General features: G+C 47.0%; 1 protein-coding gene across 6 annotated transcripts in view; it reads right to left on the reverse strand.

The window, feature by feature from the left end:
- Positions 1-901: 901 nt before the first annotated feature.
- The window catches only part of IRF2 (interferon regulatory factor 2), a 92,303-nt gene continuing 80,889 nt past the window's right edge, over positions 902-12,315 (reverse strand). For all 6 annotated transcript variants that reach the window (XM_045452928.1, XM_045452946.1, XM_045452932.1 and 3 more), the window contains exons 7-9: positions 11,191-11,355; positions 3,589-3,635; positions 902-2,263 (exon numbers count right to left, since the gene is read on the reverse strand). In XM_045452928.1, coding sequence (XP_045308884.1) covers positions 1,955-2,263; positions 3,589-3,635; positions 11,191-11,355 — 521 coding nt within the window. In that variant the 3' untranslated portion in view covers positions 902-1,954. The remainder of the gene's footprint in view (positions 2,264-3,588; positions 3,636-11,190; positions 11,356-12,315) is intronic.

Consider the following 12,315-nt stretch of genomic DNA (forward strand, 5'->3'; position numbering starts at 1 on the left):
GGGGGCGCCTGGGTGGCTCAGTAGGTGAAGCATCCATCTTTGGCTCAGGTCATGATCTCACAGTTGGTGAGTTCGAGCCCCGTGTCGGGCTCTGTGCTGACAGCTCAGAGCCTGGAGCCCGCTTCAGATTCTGTGTCTCCCTCTCTCCCTGCCTCTCCCATGCTCACACTCTGTCTCTCAATAATAAATAAACGTTCTTAAAATTTTTTTTTTTAAATACAAAATTTTCGGGGCGCCTGGGTGGCACAGTCGGTTAAGCGTCTGACTTCAGCCAGGTCACGATCTCGCGGTCCGCGAGTTCAAGCCCCGCGTCGGGCTCTGGGCTGATGGCTCAGAGCCTGGAACCTGTTTCCGATTCTGTGTCTCCCTCTCTCTCTGCCCCTCCCCCGTTCATGCTCCGTCTCTGTCCCAAAAATAAATAAAAACGTTGAAAAAAAAAATAAATAAATACAAAATTTTCGTCTTATGTATAAGCCTATGGGGAAGAACAGGAAAAGCACAGAGGTGGAGAAGGAGAGGGGGGAGCACATAAATGACTGCCTCCACAGTCACACCAGACTTGGGCTTCATTCGTGCCCTTGATTACTACCCATGTGACCTTGAGTAAAGGCATTTTAAAAGTCACCATTTCTTCCATGTGAGATGGAGAGAAGTCCCTATCCTGGACACAACCTTGATGAGTGAGAAAGGGAACTCCTGTAAAACACGCAGCCTGGCACCTGGCTCACGGTGAGCATTCGAGAGAAGAGGCCATTTGGTCCTCAAGGTTAAGAACCCCCCGGGGTTTCTCGTGGTTGAAATGGGAGAAAGTTTTGATGCCCAAGAAGCAACGATACTTGGCCAGCCCTGTCCCATGGTGATGCTCCCAAGTAGACACAGACAAAGTCAGGCATGATGCCCATTAAAAATTTAACTATATATCATATTCATTTATTATCAATCCACAGGATAATTTGATTGCTACATGAGCTCATAAAAGCTTTTTCACCTTTACAAAATTAAAAAAAAATGTGCCACAAGGATGTAATAACAACTGCTGATAAACAAGAAAAGGAATCTTAAAATTATAAATTTGCTGTAGAAAAGATAAAAAACAATTATATTTTCTTTAGAATTTTACCTTGAATAAAATATTCCCCTGTATAAAAAATAAAAAAGCTTGCTCTGGTTAGAATTAGAATATTTTTGTCTTCAAATCTGGGAATTTGCATAATATCTCCATGATAGTTTTCCTCTGTACCGCGTGGCATTCAAGCACAGCAGATTAGATTTTCTTTCTCTTTCTTTCTTTTTTTTTTTTTTTTTAAAGCAGTCTTAAAAATGGGACATCTGTGGAGAAGCTCTTTTTCTTCTTCTCCTCCTCAGGGATGCGGAACACAGCCTCTGTGGGGAGGACAAGGAGGAAAGGAAGTGGAGGGGACGGGCCGGGAGGCAGGACACAAAGGGCCGCGAAGGGGGAACGCTGAAATGTGCCGTGAAATAGAGCAAGATCACAAGAAGAAGGTCTATCTGTAAGTGCTTTAAGATAAGGTGCAGAAGCAGACTGCAACGTCGCTAGTGCTGCCCTATGTACATATTCACAAGAATACAAAATTCCAGCTAGTTCACATTTTCTCATCCGTTCTGAGGCATCCACTCCACTGTGCTGGCCTTGACCGCAGGCAATGCAGCACCGCGCTGCCCGTGTGGGTGTTGGTCCTATGACGTCCTTGAACTTGAGGGAGCAGCCCTGGGAGATCCAGCAGGCTCTAGAGACACGCGTCTACCAATGGGCTGGAGTCCTGAGTTAAAAAGAAGCTCCAGTACTGGAGTTGGACACAGCAATCAATGTTCTATTGTCAAGGCTTTTTCCCTTAGATTTGTCTAAGATAGGTGTCAGAGAGAAAAATAAAATACAAACAAACAACAAAACACAGCCAAGACATCCCAACAACCACTGGGGGAAGTCAAAGGCTTAACAGCTCTTGACGCGGGCCTGGGTGATATCTGACGTTTTCTTGATGACGCTGGCCCGCGTCTCCCGGTCCGGCCGACTGCTGCTGGGCGCTGGGGTCACGGAGGGTGGGAGGGGGAGGTCTGGTAAAGTGGGCCACGAGCTGTTGTAAGGCACCGGACAGCTCTCCTCTTTGATGGTGACCTGGAGGTCAGGTTTGTTGGAAGTAACGAAGGTCGCCATGCTGGGCAGCAGGTAGGTGCTTCGTGTCCCCATGTTGCTGAGGTACTGTTTGCCTTCAATGTTCCTCTTCCGCCAGTGTGGTCGTCCCTTGCAAAGAAAAATAATCGAGAGATACATCTTTTTTCTTTGCCTTCTACCGAGCGGCTTTCTATAAAGAGGCACCACTGTTCCCACGTGTCGGTGTGTTAAATGAATTTCTTAAGAGGCGTGGAATGAACAGAAGCTTAGTGTCTCGACAGCCCTCAACTGACATCCATACCCAGCTATTCGCATCCCAAGCAATGGTTTCTCTTCCCTTTTTATCAATTCCCATTTGCTACCTCCCAGAAAAAACAGGCAAGACTGTTCTATGAAGGCAGGAAAACAAGGCAGCAACTTGGGTTTCTGGTTCCCCTCTCCTCCAACCACCCAGCCTGATCATTAGGTTAGGTTTTAGGTCATCATGGCTGGTCTGTCATAGAGACTTGGTTCCTCACTCCTGGCCCAATCCGATCTGTGAGTCAATCTGCGTTTTCAGAGAAAGGGAAGTGAGGAACTCGGAGGGTAGAAGCCCTTCCGTTGTCTTCAAATGGGTATAGCTTAGAGCTCCAGTGTGCCGAGCAAACAGGGGGCCTCCCAGGTGGCTTCGCTCAGAGGATGAGCTGGAATTTCTGACCTTGAAGAAACAGGGTTGGCATGTGAGCATCTACGCTTCCTGTCTTTGCAGAATTCCTGGACTCTATTTGAAGTATTTAGTACACTGGGAAATGACGGATTGAAAACAACCATTAGTCGGTCAGTCTCTCTACCTCAAATACACACACAAAGCAGGCCCTTAGCAGGAATGCTTTCCATCACATTACAGCCGTTTCCTGCCATTGTGTGAGCCCAGCCTCGAGCAGGGAAATGGGAAGCAGGCGACTGGGAATCCAGACTGAACACACATCTAACCTCGGCGCCGATCACAGAGAGAGGGGACTCCAGGTAAAGGTGCCGATACATTTGCTTATTAGCACTTTCTGATGGTTACTTCCGGTCACTGCTCTTGGCCACTTGGACGTTCTATTTCTGCGGCTGAACTGGGATGTTTATAGTGGTGAGCATATCAACAGTTCCTGGCCTCCACTTGAGTTTCCTTTTCCTGCCGTCATAGCCTCTTTTTCTAATAGTAACATCTCACTCTCTTGCCTCCCGTTCAGGTCCCAAAGCTTAAATTTAGAATTCAAAATCCAAAAGTGTGGTCCATTTCATGTTATGTATATTTTAAGACACACACACACACACACACACACACACACACACAATCCTCCAGGAAAACTCATGATCAAACGCAGAGCAGCTTAACCAGCAGCCGGGATACCGAGGTGCTGGATGGGAATGGGAATGGTTTCCCACAGCGTCGGTTGGAGCCGAGTGGCGGCCGCCATGCTTACCTCGGCGCTCTCTTCATCACTGGGCACACTATCGGTAGTTTCGCTTTCTGTTCACAGAGAGAAAAACACAGGGCCATCATTCCTGCCGCTCCAACTGTCGTGAGGCTCAGGCAGTATTTGAAAAATATATCAGCACTTCTTTTCTTTTTTTTTTTTTCCCAAAAGAAATGGGTCAGCGAACTCATCTTCAACCCCTTTGTAAAGTTAAGCACTTGGGACTCGGGAGACATTGCAGTGGATTTTATGTCTCTGATTTTGGCCCTCCCAAGAAAAGTTTTAGAGTTGGGGGGTAGCTCCCTTTCTGGGGGCCAGGCTATGTTTGTTCATGGCCGCTGCCTCCCAGGATGGGGTGTTGGTCCCCAGGATGCCAATCTGCTCTCCGCTCCCTGCTGCGTCTGCCTCACCCCCTTTCCTCAGGGCTGATCCATCCACGCACCCCACTCGTGCTTTCTTTCCATCCCTGTCATTCACTCAAGTCCCGACTCAGAGCCTTCCTGGATTACCCCCACTTACTTGGATCTGGTCCTTTACCTCATGTCCCTTTCATACTTCTATGTTGGGTTTCCAAAGTTACATTTCCCACCCCGGTTACTGTGGTGGACAGATTCTAGGGGGGCTCCCATGATCCTCATCTCCTTCCTGGTGTTTACTTGCTCGTTGGGATTCCCTCCTCTGGAGCGTAGGTGGGACCAGAGACTTGGTTTGAAGCAACAGAACACAGTGAGCGATGGGATGTGTGTGGTTACGTTAAGGAGGACCGAATGCTGTCCCGTGAGGAGACTTTCTCCCTGGCTGGCTTTGAGGAAGCCATGTTGGGAAGGTTTGCATGACCAAAAAGTAAGAGCTGCTTCCAGCCAACAGCCAGCAAGAAACCGAGGTTCTCAGTTTGCCAACCTGCAAAGAACTACATTCCGCCCCCTCAAACCATGTGAGCTTAGAAGAAGACTCTCCCCACCACTTCCGTCCTCAGACGAGCTAGCAGCCCTGGATCGCACCTTGACCACAGGTCTGTGCAGGCAATATGCTGAGCAAAGAACCCCACTAAGCCATGCCTGCGCTCCTGACCCTCAGAAACTGGGGCGGGATAATGGATGTGTGTTGTTTTAAGCCACTGAGTCTGTGGTTATGTTGTTGTGCAGCGACAGATAACCAATTAGGTTGCCATCCCAATTCGGTCTGCCAGCTGTGAGACACACAGCAGGTTACTCAATTTCACAAAATGCAGCTTCCTCATCTGTAAAACAGGAGTACTGACATCTTCCAAAGAGGATTGAGTGATGAATCAGCGAGAGGATATGTGGGAAAAGGCCTACTACAGGGCCTGGCCCACAGCATACACTCAATAAACGATAGCACACCTTTATCCTGAGTTCATCAGCCTTGCTCAACACTGGATTTGCACAACACGTAGATTAACACAGTCAAAGTCAATAGCAAGTGATTGATCACACATCACCTGTGCATACAGGATTTTTTTAAAGAAAGAAAAAAAATTAAATTAAAATGTTGAAAAATTATTTAAAATTTATTTAAAAATAATAAAATTAAAATAAATAAATAATTAATTAATTAAATTTTTTAGGTAAAAAAAAAATTTCGTTTTTAAATAAAAAAATGATGGCGTGCGGCTCTTCAGTGTTCGCAGCATGGAGAAACGAAAGCACAGAGGGCAGAGAAATATACTGACCCTTAGAGATCTCGGAGTCTGGGTCATTCATTTACAGACAAGGCCTAGAGAACGCATAACAATGTACTTTTCTAGAGAGCTGTGTCAGCCGTGCTGCTGTCTTTGCACGTGGGTCTTGTTCAGCCCTGACTGAGATCGTCAGTCGGGGAGCAGCAACTATTACCATACCGCCCCCCCCCCCAATCCCCCCGCTTATGCAGAAAAGCTCATGTGTTCTAGCACCTTCTACCTCTTTCCATCCTAAATCTACTGAGGGACTGGCCTCCAGTCTCACATCTGGCAGGTGGCACAGCCAGGACCCCAATGGCTCCAGCCCAGGCGAAGCCTTTTCACCCACCCGGAGCACTGGCCACAGAGCAGGATCTCGATGAAGTCAAGGTTAAAGAAGAAACGGATAAACTGGGCCACAGGTTCATTCATTCCTTAACCAGACAAATCAAGAATGTTGACCACATTGGGCCCACCCTGGAGCCTTTTTACGCCTGGATCAGCCACTGTCCTCCAGTGACTGTCCCCCAGGCCCCCACCCCCAGGGCCTGAGTGATCCCTGAGGGCTGACCAGAAGCAACTAGATAGGATACGCCTCTCCTCTCCTCAGACTGACAAGACTTCCCTCCCCAACTGGGAGCAACAGCCACCGGGACAAGGCCGGGCCTCGGCCACTAACGACGCTGGCTGGCAACACCAGGCACAAGAAACGTTTCCACACAAAAACAAGTTAAAAACAACAAAAAAGGAAAATTCCCCTGCTCACGGAACCCTTGGGCTAGCTCGGTCTCCCGAGGAGGCAGGAATCAGTATGGCCACTCCCAAGAAGAATGAGGAACAGAGATGTTGAGAAACCTGCCAGAGTTGTGGCCTGAGTCAGCACAGAAGAGAGAAAACAAAACTGTGCGTCTGAGCCCAGGGCCCCGGGCACCGAACGCAGCAGCCCTGCTTCCTGAAGCTCTCCTGCTCCTCCAGCTGAAATTTCAAGATCCCCTTTCCATTTTTAGGCTTAGCTTTCTTTGTGCTCCAAAGCCAAGGTTTCTCTTCCTTTCCTACATGTCTAGACCCCTTTTGCTCCTAAGTACCCTCCCTAAATGCCATCATCTTCGGTTCCTTTCCCCTTGAAATAAAAAGAAACAAACAGACGCCAACAGGTATGTGTCGGGGGCTGGAGATATGTGAAAATGAGCAGTTACCACCAAGGTTCCGGGATTCCGCCACAGCCTGAGCCCCAGCTGCGGGACAGGTTGGAAGGCAGACCCTGGGGAGACTCCTTGGGAAGACCTCGCAGAGACCATGACCACCATCAGAATGTTAACTGCCTTTAAGTACCCAGTTTTCAACTGCAGGGAGACGGTCTGAGACAAGAAAAGACATACGTGTTCTGAACTTAACGCAAATGTCAGTGGAGAGCATGGTTTCTAGATTAAGATCACTTCTGAAGTAACTGCATTTCATAACACTATATAACAACAGCTCCATAATAGCAAGCTGAGATTTTTTAGTTGTCTACAAGAATGGCCTTGAGTGCCTTTTAGCTAGGAGCAGATGGATGCGTGAAGCTCCAGCCTGAGGACCCGAGACCCTTCTCTCTGGAATAACTACAGCTCTTCTGGCTGCCCCAAATCACCAGCTCACAGTGTCTTTGAGGTGCACACAGGCCCATTTTCCTCTGTTTCCTTGGTTTTCCTCACCATTACCATTCTCAAGACCCCCCCCCGCTTAATGTTTATTTTTTGAGAGAGAGAAAGAGAGAGAGAGAGAGCATGAGCAGGGGAGGAGCAGAGAGAGAGGGAGACAGAGGATGCCAAGCAGGCTCCAGGCTCTTGAGCTGTCAGCACAGAGCCCGATGCAGGGCTCGAACTCACAATCCATGAGATCATGACTGGAGCCGAAGTCAGACACTTAACTGACTGAGCCACCCAGGCACCCTGAGATCCTTTTGTACGTGACAAATGTGTTCATTGGAGCTACTGCTTCAATATCAGCCTGTACTGTTATTTTGTTTTCCCTTTTGATTAGTCTGGATTTGGTTTTTTACTGGTTGTGAATACAATGGAATAAAACAAATTGGGAGTTGCTTGACTAGCACTAGTGACTAAGTACGTGCAGGGGTGCCTGGGTGGCTCAGTCAGTTGGGCATCTGACTTTGGCTCAGGTCATGATCTCATGGTTTGTGGGTTCGAGCCCCACGTCGGGCTCTGCGCTGACAGCTCAGAGCCTGGAGCCTGCTTCAGATTCTGTGTCTCCTTCTCTCTCTGCCCCTCCCCCACTTGTGCTCTGTCTCTGTCTCTCAAAAAAAATGTAAAAAAAAAAATTTAAATAAAGTACGTGCAGAGCAGTAACAGGTACGTGAGTAGCTCATTTCAACACGGTGGTCCCAGTTTCCCTGAAAGTGGCTGGTGAGAGGGAAGGGGGTCAACCCTTGGGTAGGCTGATCTCTGAGGTTCTTCTTCCAGAGCTGTGGTTCCAGGATGACACTAGTCTTGGGTTCCCACTCCACTTTAGCACAGTTTTTACCGTCCAAACACCTCAGGAACATTATGGGGAGGAAAACAATATGTCTTTACACAATACGTGCCATGTGCAATCATGCGATATGTGTAATGTTAAAGCCTTTTTGCATGCTGATACCCTGGTACATTTTCTGGAAGGCTCTTATTCCATAAGCTTTATTAATAAGATTGACAAGGATTTCTTTCCCTCCATCCTTTGCTCAACTCCCTGGAAAGCTCAATCAAAAGATTCAGATCAGAGTGTTCTTAATTTCAAAGCACTTTTATCTTTGCCCCACCCAACCAAATGCAAGCCTACTATGGTTTCCTTAAGGAAGTCTTCACTGCCAGTTCCAGGTCAACAGGCAATTTCCATTCTCTTGGTTATAACCAATCAGTCCTTTGTATTATGTTCTCTTCTCTAACTCTTCTCCCTCCTCTCGTCCAGCCCTCCACAAAATATCGCTATGGCTTTCTTTTACTAAACCATCAATTACCTAATAAAATCCTGGTGCCATAGATACATCATGCAAGACGCCACTTTATAGTAAACCTTTAAATATAAAATGACCGTCCTCCAGAGTTTCCCAAGGTTGGCCTTTGGGATTATCTCTCCCCAGGGTGAAAGTTTTAAGAATCCAGCAAGAATTTTATATTGTCTTCAAACATCCAACACAAGTACCTCCACTCGAAGAAACCACCTCTTTTCTTGCTCGCCACAAAATTTAGACAGACTTGCAAAACTGAATGTGGTTTTGTAATACTACCGGAGTAGATTTCAGTGATCAGTGAGGGTAAAAAAAAATAATAAACAACAGCCTCCGAATACCAGTTTCCTAAACAAGTGAATGAAAATGGTTGGAGGAAGTCGACAGTTGAATTCCAGTCCAAACAAAGGAATCTTATCACGAAAACACAAACAGCCTACCCTTCTGGGGAACAGAGAATAAGAAGAGTGAATTACAACCAAAAAGCTGCCTCTCCTAGCAGAAAGTTGTAAAACTCCTGTCGAAAAGACTTAAACCAGCCACCATCCGTAACAGGTACATTTCACATCTGTAAGCTCCAGAAAGGCAGCCGTGATGAAACATTTTGGCTCTAGCCAATGAGCCTCACTCCAAAAGGTTCTGGAGAATTCAGACAATAAAAACAATGGAAAGAACCAAAGGCCAGACAGAAAAGCCAGGCTCCAACAACACCCCCCAGCTGCCTGCCAGCCTGCACTGGAATCCTTCTTTTCAAATCTATGCAAATATCCTGAAAAGGGTAATGAAATTTTCATTTCTCTGCACGGATCAGCTGTCCTTGGGATTCTTCTGCTAAGGCAAAATGCCACTGAGGGAATAGCAAGAAAACGTCTTTCGGGAATCCTCAAGAAGTCTTCGGAAAGTCTTCAACAGATAAACAGAAACATCTATTCTAAAACTACGACCCTTAAAACAACAAACCCACGGGGTGGAATAATGCCTGTAGCTCATGATGTAGAAGAAAGTCACTCGTTTTTAGCCATAGCTATGTAAATATAAGCAAAGTAACCTAGTGTTATCTCAGCTGTAAAATTAAGGCATAAACATGCTGTTCTGCGTCCTCGGTGGGTCCTTGAGATCAGGGCTGTGGGCGCACACTGAACGGAAGAACCCTGTGCAGCTGTCCAGGGCAGCATAACAGGGGAGGGCGGGCGGGGTGGGGGGGGGGCAGTTAAGAACAGGCTTTGGGCACCAGCCACATGTAGGTGGATTCTATCTGTTTTACCAGTTGTTCGTCCCCGGACACGCTGCTTTACCCACACTGGCCTGAGTTTTGTCATTTTTAAAGAGGGAATAAGGATGATACCCAGGCTGACAGGGTTATTCTCATAATTAAACAAGTCAGCTGATACCAGGCCGTTAGCCCAGTTCCCGGGGCACGAGAAACTTGCAGCAAATAGTAGTTATTCTTCCTGGGGCCTGGCAAAGACTATAAAGGCACATGCAGGGGCTCAAAATGTGACAAATAAATAATGACAAGCTTATCCGGTTTGACAGATTAGAAGGTTCTTGTAGGCAAGGTTTGATCTCACAGTCATTGTATGTTCTTAGCACAGAAGAAAGGTAGGCTCTTGAGGGCATTAAAGGAAACAAGCCAATCACAAGAGGAGGAATACTGTTTGATTCCACTCACATGAGGTACCCCCAACAGTAGCCAAATTCACAGAAGCAGAATGCAGAATGGTGGTCGCCCTTGGTGGGCTGGGGGGAGGGGACCGGGGACTTTGTGCTTAATGGGGACAGAGTTTCAGTTTTGCGAGATGAACAAGTTCTGGAGACCGATGGCGGGGATGGCGATGACACAACACTGTGAAGGCACTTACTGCCGCTGAAATGTGCACTTAAAGGTAGCAAAAATGGTCAGTTCTGTGTTATGTCTATTTAGCCACGATTTTAAAAAATAAGCTAAAAAAAAAAAAAAAAACCCAAACAAACCCAGAAAGTTGATGTTCAGGAACTAAAAGGTTAGGTTAGTGGCTGATAATTCACAAAGAACCTGTCATGATCAACCCAATTCCAACACGACTGTGTGTCAGTCACGGGAGCAGCATCCTAACTAAAGGACACTGGGAAGGACTCCTCAACATTTATGAGAGCTGACTGTAGTTATTCATGATAGGACCTCTGCTTTCTTTTTGTAATGTTTGCAAGCAATAACATTGACTCAGGATTTGTATTTCCTAATTATAACCAAGTCCCCCCAAAATTAAACAGAGATCATCAGAGAGTATAAGATGATGTAATGTTGGCAGAGAAAGGACTCATCGGTTTGTTCTGTAAGGATCGAAGAACCAACTGAAACTCGTTCTAATCCTATGACCGTCTGAGTCTATTCCTGGGTCATTATGTGGGATTCCCTGGGGAATCAGGTACCTGGCCTGATTAGAAGCTCTACTAAATTGAAAAAGAAGGGGAAAATATGTGGAAACAAGTAAACTTGCCGGGATGGAAGGAAGGTCCAGGTCTCAAGGTTGAGTTCAAGTCCTGACCCAAACCCTCACTGGCCATGTGACCTAGAGTAAGTGTTTCACTTGTAAAAATGAAGGAGCTGGAAGAAATGGTCCCCGAGGTTCTATCCAGTTTTTGGTCAAACTCAGATTCCACCGAACACACCCTTCCAGATTTCTGCAAACAAAATAGCCTTAGATGTACTACTTCTCCAAAGAAATAGTTATTTGTTAGTCATGCACAAAGATGTTATGGGCGATCAAGTAAAGAAACGCTATGGCCATGACTTCTGGGAACAAAAGTACCCAAGGAGATGTTCATTGAGACAATAAAGCCAGAATAATTCCCAAGACGGAGGAGAGATCCTCTGCTGTGTGGAGGGTGGGTGGCCCCACCCTGAAGGGCTGCCCCACCTTGATCTGTGCCCAGTTCCAAAGCTCCCCTCCTACCCCCTTACCTGCATAGGAAGACACGGGGGAAATCTGCAGAGGGTAGAGCTCGCTCATGCTGACCGGCTGTTCGTCACTCTCGGTGGTCACCTCTACAACCTGGCAAATGTCCGGAGGATTAGTGACAATCTCTTGATCCTCGATGTTGCTGTCCAGATGTGACTGTCCTACAACTTCAAAGAAAAGACAGCCATCAGGCGCCGATGCCTGATTCACGATTCTAACGTGTGCTCTCAAGAAAGAAAACCTTCCCCCAAAAAGCTGAATGGTCAGGAGTCAGATTCTCAGTCACCACATGTCATCGGCCATGAAACTGAAGGACAGCTTTAGCTTTGGGTTAATGTCTCCAGAGAAGCAGCTTGCCAGTAACCTGGCTCCCCAGGGCTATTTCCAGCATGCTGGCCAATGGTGCTTACATGTGGCAATGTCCCAAACTCAATCCAATCACAGCCAAGCCTGCAGGACTGGAGGCTGCATCCAGACCTAGCCCCAGGGCCAGAAAGACAGTGCTTTGAACTTGACCCATTTCTTTCCTCTGTTCTTGCTCCGAAGGAAGCTGTTGTGCCATTTTCCAGGTCCTGGGTCCAGAGAGATGTTACCAAATGTTATTATTAAGGAGGAAGGACCACCAAAATCCATTCCATTGTGTCATGTCCAGCTGTGGGTGCTCTGTTCACACTCCCAGCCCCTTCCTACCCTGCAGGCAACATGACCACTGGATGGAATATCTGAACAGTGGAACAGAATGGTTTTCCCAGCCCAACACACATTGGTAGCACCAGCTCCCCAGAACACTGACAAGATGATTTCCGACCACCTTGCCTCTGAATCCTGCCTCAACTTCCTTTTAATCAAATCTTTTAGTTTGAGGTCATTATAGAGTCACGTATAGTTGGAAGAAGTAATAGAGAGATCCTGTGTGCCCTTTATCCAGTTTCCTCCAATGCAAGCATCTTGCAAGATTATAGTACAATTCCTGGAGCGCCTGGTGGCTCAGTCGGTTAAGCATCTGACTCTTGGTTTCAGCTCAGGTCATGATCTCATGGTTCACGAGTTCGAGCCCCACATCAGGCGCTGCACTAATAATGCAGAGCCTGCTTGGGCTTCTCTCTCTCCCCTCTCTTTCTGCTCCT

The sequence above is a fragment of the Leopardus geoffroyi genome, chromosome B1 (assembly GCF_018350155.1).
Source record: "Leopardus geoffroyi isolate Oge1 chromosome B1, O.geoffroyi_Oge1_pat1.0, whole genome shotgun sequence".
NCBI classification, from domain to species: domain Eukaryota; kingdom Metazoa; phylum Chordata; class Mammalia; order Carnivora; family Felidae; genus Leopardus; species Leopardus geoffroyi.